This window comes from Dipodomys spectabilis, unplaced genomic scaffold, assembly GCF_019054845.1.
Source record: "Dipodomys spectabilis isolate Male_0828 unplaced genomic scaffold, ASM1905484v1 ptg000118l, whole genome shotgun sequence".
Lineage (NCBI taxonomy): Eukaryota > Metazoa > Chordata > Mammalia > Rodentia > Heteromyidae > Dipodomys > Dipodomys spectabilis.
The window spans coordinates 5033291-5043261 of NW_024870795.1; the positions used below are offsets into that span (position 1 = coordinate 5033291).

The window sequence follows — 9971 nt, forward strand, 5'->3', positions numbered from 1 at the left end:
CAGTCCCGGGGGACACAACAGGGCAGGGAAACCTGATTCAAATGAGCTCAGCACTGGGTGCCAAAAGCGAGAGTAAGAGAGAGGCTTTTCCAAGGATGGCATTCTGGAGATGGCCTCAAGGTCAAGCCATTCCCCGCTGGCTGGGACTCAGCATGCTTCCCAAGGAGATGGAAATTCTCTGACCTCACTCTGCAAAGCAAGGCTTTCCCACTTTTTTTTTTTTTTTTTTCAATCATGGGGCTTGAACTCTGGGCCTGGGCACTGTCTCTCAGCTCCAGGCGAGCACTCTATCACTTAAGCCACATTGCCACTTCCAGTTTTCTGGTGGCTAATTGAGATAAGAGTCTCACAGACTTTCCTGCCCAGGCTGGTTCCGAACCATGATCCTCAGATCTCAGCCTCCTGAGTAGCGAAGATTTACAGGCGTGAGCCGCTGATGCCCGGCTTCTCCCACATTTGTATCTCGTCCTTCAATGTGTTTCACTCAAAATGCCAATTAGATGGCAATTCCCACACGTGTTGAGTGTTGTCAGGTCTCCACTCTCATCGGGGGTTCCCCAGCCCAGGGCTAGACCCTTCACTGTGCATCTGTGTCCTCCCCAGCTCCTAGCATAACGCTGGGCAGCTCAGGGACCGCAAAAGAGGGCGGGGTGGGGCATGAGGAAGGGCAGAGTACAGACTAAGAGGCCTCCCAGTGGCCAGCATCTGCTAGAAATGCCAGCTGTGCAGCATCACTTAATTAGTTCCCACAGTACTACAAAGTAGTAAGTATTCTCACCCTTATCTGATATACAAGGAAATGAAGATACAGAGAGGGTCTTTTGCCGAACCAGTACCACACAGTGGTGGAGGAGAGATTTGAAAGTATGGAATCTGAGCTCAGCAGCTAACCTGCAGCATCAGCTTATACTTTGGAATCACAGAAGGCCTACCAGGCACTTGTCGGGGTCCTGAGCAGGGGTATGATGCAATCTCAGAGTAGAGTAGAAGCAAAGAGGAAAAGCAGGAACCCAACAACAGTCTCACAGGTCCCCAGCCCTGATCAGGACACTCTGGCCTATAGTATCTGGCTCAGCATTCATGAGCAGCTCCTCCATCACCTTGGCCTCAAGGCTCCTTAAACTAACAGCGGGGAGTAGAATCCTAATGCCTGCACACCCCAGCACCACTTTGAGTCTTCCCTCAGGAGCCCTTCCCACTAAAAGGAACTGAGACGTGGGGCCCTGACGGTCTTGGTACCATGGTGGCTGGGTGACCTGTGACAAACTACTCCACCCTTGGTTTCTAGAGGGCACTAGAGGGCACTCGCATGGCTTACACCAGGTAGCCTGTGAGAAAGCACTGTAGAGAGCAGGCCCTGATGCATGGACTTTTTTCCCAGTAGTTACACAGTCACAGAGGTGCTGACTATAGTCCCAGAGACTCTCTGAGCTTCCCCAAGCAATCCTTAGGCAAAGCCAGCTTCACTTTAAAACCTCCTACCTCAGAGGTAATGGAAAAGGGCAATTAGCTTAAAAGGTATTTTGAGTGTGCTTTAAAACATAGATGATTTAAAATTTAAAAGGCTTTGTAAGGCTGGGCACCAGTGGCCTAAGTACTCAGGAGGCTGAGATCCGAACATCACAGGCTTGAAGCTAGCCAGGGCAGGAAAACCCCTGTGAGACTCTTGTCTTTAATAAACCACCCAAAAACCAATAGTGGCACAGTGGCTGAAGTGGTAGAGCTCTATCCTTGAGCACAAAGAGGCTCAGGGACAGCACCCAGGCCCTGCATTCAAGCCCCACAACTGACCAAAATAAATAATAAAAAGATATGTAAGAGACTCAGACATACCCCCCCCCAGGAGCAAATCGGACATGCCCCTGGAGCTGCCTGACATCCCAGCTCTCAGCAGACTCAGACCTTGGCAAAAGAGGTCAAGAACTGCAAGGCACCAGTGCTCATGCCTATAATCAGCTACTCAGGAGGCTGAGATCTGAGGATCCTGGTTTAAAGCCAGCCCAGGCAGTAAAATCCATGAGACTCTTATCTCCAAAATAAACACCAGAAAACTGGAAGTGGTGCTGTGGTTCAAGTGGTAGAGTACTAGCCTTGAAGCCCCAAATAACAACAAAAACAGGTCAAGGAGCCATTTGTGGGGGACAGAGGGTTCTGTAAGTTGTCCTGCTGCTGTCTCCAAAGTGTTCATTTCCGGGCTGGGAAGGTGGCTCAGTGGCAGAGTGCTTGCCTTGCATACATGAGGCTCTGGGCTCAATTCCTCAGCACCACATAAGCAGAAAAAGCTGGAAGTGGTGCTGTGGCTCAAGTGGTAGAACGCTAGCCTTCAGCTGAAGAGCTGAGGACAGTGCCCAGGCCCAGAGTTTAGGCCCCACAACCAACAAAAAATAAAGTGTTCATTTCCTTCCTTCTCTCCTTTCTCTGTATCTCACTTCTGTCCTTACCTATACCCCCACCTTGCTCCCAGGCAATAGAGACCTACTTGCTGAATGTCTCTCCTGGGGGACTGACCTACATTGCTGAGTGGAGAGGGGGGATTCTGGACCACAAGATGGGGCACCTGGCCTGTTTCTCAGGGGGCATGATCTCCCTCGGCGCAGAGGACGCCAAGGAAGAAAAGAGAGCCTACTACCAGGAGCTCGCAGCCCAGATCACCAGGACGTGCCACGAGTCATACGCTCGCTCAGGTAACCCTGCAAGTGAAAGGGGCAACAGTCAAGACTGAGGCTAGACACCAGGAAAATTTGGAAAGAGCAACTGAACGGCAGCATATGAAGGGAGCATGAGGCCTTAGCCTCCCAGTCTCTCCCAGGGAGCTGGGTAGAATCTAATGAACTGTGCTGTCTGGACTCTTGATTGAACCCGAGTTGAAGGTATGAGTGAGGCATATTCAGCACCTGGCCCACACATCATCACTGAGCCTCCAAATCCACATAGGGAAACTGAGGCTTGCGAAGACTTGACCATGGTCACATGAGAGATAAGAACAGAGAACTTTCAGCCCCAAGGGGCCTGAGCTGGCAAACCCTCTCATCCTGAGTGCTCTGTCCACAAAGTAAAGCTCCCACTGCATCCCCCACAGTGTCTCTCCAGTGAGGGTCTCACTGCCTCCTGGTACCAGACACTCATGTGTGTGCTCACACATACACACACACACACACACACAGAGGCATGTACCACAGACTTGTCAGGTATGGGTCAGAGTCACATGAATATGAGCCCAACACCTAGATTAACACAGGGCAAAACTGAGCCCAGAGAGAGAAGGTGACTTAGACAGCACACTGCACATGAAAGGCTGAACCAGGTCATCTGAGGCCCATCCCCACCTCCCACATTGCACCCTCACAAAAATCCCCTCCCTACACCTACCTCGTGATCCCAGAAGCCATCACTGCTCAGCAGAAATCCTAGTCTTGGCCTTAAAGCTCCCTAGCTCCCTGTTTCCCCCACCCCAGTGGCCCTTTTTCTCTCAGCTGCTCAAAGAGAACAATCGCACAGGGCTCCAGGGTCCCGGGAGAAAGCCCCTTGCCAGAGCAGCCAGCATGTGTCTCTGCGCCTGGAGCTGGTGCTCGGAGCTGTTTCCAGGAAGTCAGAATCTCTATGGGTCCTAAAAGCTGCTTATCCATTTTCTTCTTAGCGCTTATTCTGCCAGGACCATAAACAAACAGGGAATCTGAGGAATAATAAAAAGCTTGCTATTTGTCTGGGACAATCAGGCCAGGCCATAAAAGACAGCCGCTTAATCGAGCATATTGTCCCAGCCAGCCTGACTTGCCCACTGCCGGCTGTGTGGCTGCTCCTGCCCTCACCCCATTAGCAACTTGGCAAAACCTCTGTTTCCTGATGGGCCAGAGCTGCCACACCATTTGAAAAAGATTAGAGGGGCCAGAGTTGCTGACTCCTCTTCCAGGAAGCCCTTCATGGAAGGAACACGTACAGGAACTGATGCTCCAGCTGGTGAGGGAAGGAAAGAGGGAGGAATGAAGGAAGGGAGACAGCACATTCACCCCAAATTTTAGATCTAGAGAATTAGCCCCAGAAGGGAGAGGCAAAGAGATCCAAGATCGAATCTCAGTTCAGCCATGACCTGCGTTGCCTTGAACAAACTACTTCTCTAATCCTAAATTTCCACCTGATAGAGAGAGACAGAGACAGAGAGATCTATTCTTAATGAAAATTAAGGAATAAGAGGTTGGGGCATGGCTCTGGTGGTAGAGTGCCAGCCAGTGAGCAAAAACATCAGATACCAAGTTTCAAGTCCTGGTTTTAAACTAAAAGAAAAAGGAAAGGAAAGGAAATTAAGAAATGAGACATGTATGTTAAGCACCCAGCACAACACTGGCAGTCATAAATGGCAGCTGTGCTCATGGCTATAACCTTGGTCTGACAGAAGGCAAAAAGTTCTAGTTTACATCTTCTAAAGATCTAAAGTCTCAAAATACACAATTAGGGGATGCTTCCCCAGCCTTGGTCTTCCCAGATTCTGAGTCAAAAACTGCAAAATCAAGCTGGGCACTGGTACCTCACACCTGTAATCCTAGCTACTCAGGAAGCTGAGATCTGAGGATCATGGTTACAAGCCACCCCAGGCAGCAAAATCCATGCAATCCTTATCTCCAATTAAGTTCCAAAAAATGCTATAAGTGGAGGTATGACTCAAGTGGTAGAGTGCCAGCCTTGAGCAAAAAAAGCTCCTGGACAGTGCCCAGGTCTGAGTGTACATACACACAAACCTCAAAACTCTAAGGCCTCAAAATCTTAGGCCTAAACAGGCTAAAAAGGAATCTATGTGTCTACCCAGCAGCCAACCCCACTCTGGTGCCCACTGAGGGCTTCTAGACCCCCAGATTCCCCCTGGATCAGCTAATCTGAAAACAGATGGTAGTGTCTGACCAAGGCCTCTGTTGACTCTTCCCACAGACACCAAGCTTGGGCCTGAGGCCTTCTGGTTCAACTCTGGGAGAGAAGCAGTGGCCACCCAGCTGAGTGAGAGCTACTATATCCTGCGGCCCGAAGTGGTGGAGAGCTACATGTACCTGTGGCGGCAGACACACGACCCCATCTACAGGGAATGGGGCTGGGAGGTGGTGATGGTGAGTGGTTGGGGGGAGGGGGCACACGACCCTGAGAAATCACCATGCGGGCAGCAGACACCAAGAGAAAGGCCATCTAGGCTGCCTTCGGGCCAAGGGTCAGAGTTCTGATGGTCAGGCGGCAGATGCAGAGACAGAGTAGGCTGCATGCCCCATGGCCTTGGGGCCAGGCAGCAGCCTAGAATACCACCTGGCTGCCCTGCTCCTGGCCCTGGAGCCTGGATGGCTCCTTGGATTGCCTTCCCTGGAACAGGACCAGCTGCACAGGCTAGCAGCTCTCTGTCCTACGGCATAGCCTGCCCCACCCCAAGTCCTAATGCTAGTGTAGATGACTTACCTCCTCTTTGGCTCAGCCTCCCCTCAGCCCCAGCCACCTACTGGAACTCTCACATCCTCCTTGGGTAGGTGTCAAAGGTCAGCCAAGAGTTCCAGAAATTTGTTGTTGTTTTTTTTTTTTTTTTTGGTCAGTCGTGGGGCCTGAGTTCTGGGCCTAGGCGCTGTCCCTCAGCTCTTCAGCTCAAGGCTAGTGCTCTACCACTTGAGCCACAGTGCCAGTTCCAGCTTGTTCTGCTTATGTGGTGTTGAGGAATCGAACCCAGGACCTCATGCATGCAAGGCAAGCGCTCTACCACTGAGCCACCTTCCCAACCCCAGAAATTTTCTTGATAGGTGCTGAGCTTTCTCTGTTACAAACCCCATGCCTGCTCCCAGGCTGACAAGGCACCACCTACTATGAAGCAGGCTGTCCTGGGAGCCCTGTTCCAGCAATAGGGGCCTAACCATGTCAGAGCCTGGCTCACTGAGGCCCAAGCTCTTTGCCTGGTCTGTATTTCTGTACAATAGGTAGGGGCCTGCGGTACCTCTAGCCTAAGGATCAAGAAGTCTCTGCAGACTTCTGAGGGTTCCCCAGATCCAAACCATTCATATCCCAAACCATGCACATCACCAGTGGCTATCCCAGACCTTGTCTACCCCGTGGGCCCTCTGTCAAGCCAGACTGCTTCCCCGAAGAACAGAGAAGTCTCCACTAGGCAGCCGCAGAGCTTAGTGGGGAGGAGGTAGCATGGCACCCATAAAGACCAGGGACCCCAGCGTGTTCGCCATCTCCAGCGGATGACTGGCAGGTGTCTTGGGGACCTTCCCTTCCTGTGCTGAGACCACTCCCTCCCTCAGGCCTTGGAGAAATACTGCCGGACAGAAGGGGGTTTCTCGGGGATTCAGGATGTGTACAGCAGCAACCCCAACCATGACAACAAGCAGCAGAGCTTCTTCCTGGCAGAGACGCTCAAGTGAGTTGGGGCACAGCCAGTGTTCTCCTTAGAGGGCATGTGGCTCCTGATGGGGGCGGAGGGGTGGGCCAGCATCCCCCACCCAATGGCCAGGTGTAAAGTCACAGGGCAGGAGTCCAGGAGAAGATGGAGGAGGGCTTAGGGGTTCAGAGGGCTGGACTGTCTCCTCCCTCAGAGAACTAGTCTGGGCTGGAAGCAGTCCTGAGGCTCCATTGTGATGGACAGTTACTGAGATCTTGGGAGCTGTCACCCCTGTACAATGGGGGTAACCATGACAATGATGATGACGCTGGTCACTGCTACAGCCCCCCTCCCAGGCCTCTGCAGTGTTGCTGCGGTACTACTCTCCCACCTTCTTGGGGTGGTTAGGACCCCCTTTCCCTGCTCTTCTTCAGAGTAGCCCCCTGCCCTTTGTCCCTGGTGTAGCCACTTTCTTCCACAGACCCTCCACGCTGGGAGCTGCTGCCAGCAGCCCCAGCTTTGCTAGGTTCAGTGGCCTGGCATAACCTGGCAAGGCTCAGAGCAGGGAAGTAAGAAGCTGGGCTGCACAGCTGGGAGCCCCAGACGAGGCTGTCTGGGTTGGAGGTAACAGCAGGGCTGGACAAAGCCAGGATTAAACCATATCCCTCTGGCGCCCTTGACTGTAAAGCTCAGCACTCGCCCAGTCATCCCCAGGACCAGGCCCCTGAGCAGATGTGGGGTCTCCAGCCTACCAGGCACTGACCACATGGCTTGTCCCTGTCCCGCTGCACACAGATACCTCTATCTTCTGTTCTCGGAAGATGACATGCTGTCGCTGGAGGACTGGGTGTTCAACACCGAGGCGCACCCGCTGCCCGTGAACCACTCGGACAGCTTGGGCAGCTCGGGCCCTGTGCACCGGCACTGACCTGCCACCCACCCCGCCCCGGCACCTCAGGGATGCCTTGCCTTCTCGGGGTTCAGAACTGTTTCCACAGGCCTTGGGAACAGAGGCCCCATCCTGGCCAGACCCTGGGCTGATGTGTTGGACCAGCAACTTCTTTTCCTCTGTGAGGAGACAGGACCTGGAGACGCAGCAAGGCCAGGCAGGGCCCCGGCCCCCACATTCCTTTCGACAGAGAATTTCTACAAACTCACTTGCCACTGCAGGGCCAAAGGACCAGAGGGTCACATCGCACCCCTGTGCTTTACCTCCTTCCCGACTTGGGGGTTTTGTTTTGCTTTTCCTGTTCCATTATGCTTTATTATAATTACGTAGATTCCAAAATCATTTTGTCTGAAACAATGTCATCCTGATGAAGGAAACCTCAGAGCATTTGCACAGAAAACCTTGGCCCCAGATCTCTATATTTTTAATGCCTTCTACCCAACATTTACTCTGTGTTCAACCATGTTGCTACCCTATGCTTTCAGGAAGGGCCCTTTGACTTGGGCCTAAGCGTTACAGATCACTAGTTCTATTTTCATTGTTGTCCTGGGAAATGATGTGAACTAGAATAAAGGAGTTTATTCAATAAGGAATCAGATTGGGCTCATTGCACATCAGTGGCTCCTGGGCAAACCAGCACGCCATCATTGGAAAGAACAACCAGCCAGCAACAGATTGAGGTATAATTTAGTAAGGATTCTAGCTTCTCTTATTTTCCCTTAAATTGGTCCTGACGTTCAGGAAGTGTTGACGGACTTGGATATTTATACTCAGACCGAGGCTTAGAGAAAGCCCAGAGAGGAGCAGCAACTTACCTACAGTCACACAGCCAGGAAAAGGCCCAGGAGGGCCTCACTCAGTAGATGCCTGGTAAGCATCAGCTATAGTCCAAGTGCTGAGGTCAAGACCAGAGGCAGCACTGAGAGCAAAACAGCCTTCAGCCCCGCTGTCAGCAGAGTCAGGGCAGCCCCGGAGAACGGAGGTGGCAGCAAGTTGTGGGCAGGGCTGCAGAGGAGGCAGGCCAGGCCGAGCCAGCGATGGCCTCCACCTGCCTTTGAGGTTGAGCAAGGGCCTCTGGGGCAGGAGGCTTTCCAGCCCAGCCTGGGAAGATGAGCAGGAGAGTGGGAAGAGTATCCAGTTGAGGCCTAGACCCCGTTTCCACCCTCCCAGCACCACCACAGCTGCCCTGTGAGAGGCCCCAACGCAGAAGCCACGTGCCGAGGAGGAAGCTGGGCCCCTGCACGGTGGTGCCCCACCTCACCCCCCCCTCCCTGCCACCCGGCTGCCCCTCCACGGAGCTGATGGCAGGGGATACCGCAAGCCCTCCCCAGGACTCAGCCACTTCATTTTGGCTCCATTCATAAACTCAAGTGGTTTTTGGAGTGTTGGAGCTCTGGGCTGGGTGACCTAGCTTTAAATCCCTGCTGTGTGTCCCCTGACAGATCATCTCACCCCTCTGTGCTCCACTTTGCCATCAGGCAGACAGAGCTTCCACCTCTCGAGGTTTCTGTAAGAGTAAGTGGGATGCTCCCAGCTCCCTGGGGGTGAGGCAGGAAGTACCATTTCCTTGTTCCAGAGGCCCTGGCACCCACAGGACCTGGAGCAGAGATGTGGTGTGCAGCACTGGCATTCAGCAAACAAGCCACACACACGCACTTCACGGAAGTGAGGCTCCTGCGGCCCATCGTAAAGGTTGAAAAAGCAAAAGGCAAATGGGGAAGACTCGCTGCACCAGCACGAGAAGACCAGCAGGAAGGAAAACCGTTCATCCTACTCTTTGGAATGAATACTGTTATATTTTCTTCTAGACCTTTTTCTATGAATATATAGAATATATATTTTGCAAACATGGTATCATCCTATGCATACTGTTTTCTTATAATCTGCTTTTGCACTTAACTATACATTGTGAAATTCCTTTCCACGTCAACAAATATACACGTATGTCACCACTGTGCCTGGCTGTGTAGCATTCCTCTGTGTGCTGCGTGCACTAGGCGGATCTCATTGCTTGGCCTTTGGGCCTGGGTCCCTGTGGGACCTTAGATACAAATAATAGAAACAAGTTCTGTTATTAGTGAAAATTGTGGAGTCAGGGAGGGAGGACCTCTGGGAATCTCGGGAAAGAACAAACAGCCAGCCCTCAGGGATGAACAGAAAGAGGACCCTGAAAGGGTTACAGAGAGCCTGTTGCCCTTTGCACCTCGGTCCAGTTCCCCTGAACTCCCTGATTCCTGAAGCCCCAGGCTCCTGGCTGTGCCCTGGTCTCCTTCCTCCACCCCTGTCCACCCTACTGCTGGGAGCAACTTGTAAAAATAGTGGTTTTAAAATTCATCCTTCAGGAGGCCCATCCTTGTGGCAGCTTAACCCCACACCAGAGATAAGAAGAAGAAAGGCCCCGGGCCGCATTCAGAGGTCAGTCGCCACCAGGCACTCCTGGCAGAGGGGTGGCTGGGAGAGAGCTTTGTAGTGCAGGCCCCAGGCCCAGCCCTCCTGCCCCAGCTGGACGCGTGTGGCCTCGGTCCCCCTCACACCTGCTCTCCACAGATGGCTTGCTGCTTCCTTAGAGCCGAGACCCACGGAGCCCACACCCCTGGGATGGGGCCCAGTACTGTGCAGCCCCTCTGAGCCCCCACACCGCCCGACGCACCGAGGAGGAAAAGACTGGACGGCAGACCC

At 52.9% G+C, this 9971-nt stretch overlaps 1 protein-coding gene across 1 annotated transcript in view; it reads left to right on the plus strand.

The window, feature by feature from the left end:
- Window positions 1-9248, plus strand: part of Man1c1 (mannosidase alpha class 1C member 1) — a 127101-nt gene extending 117853 nt beyond the window's left edge. The window contains exons 9-12 of the mRNA XM_042688679.1: window positions 2465-2684; window positions 4921-5093; window positions 6267-6382; window positions 7139-9248. Of these exons, the coding sequence (XP_042544613.1) occupies window positions 2465-2684; window positions 4921-5093; window positions 6267-6382; window positions 7139-7271 (642 nt within the window). The 3' untranslated portion in view covers window positions 7272-9248. The remainder of the gene's footprint in view (window positions 1-2464; window positions 2685-4920; window positions 5094-6266; window positions 6383-7138) is intronic.
- Window positions 9249-9971: the final 723 nt, after the last annotated feature.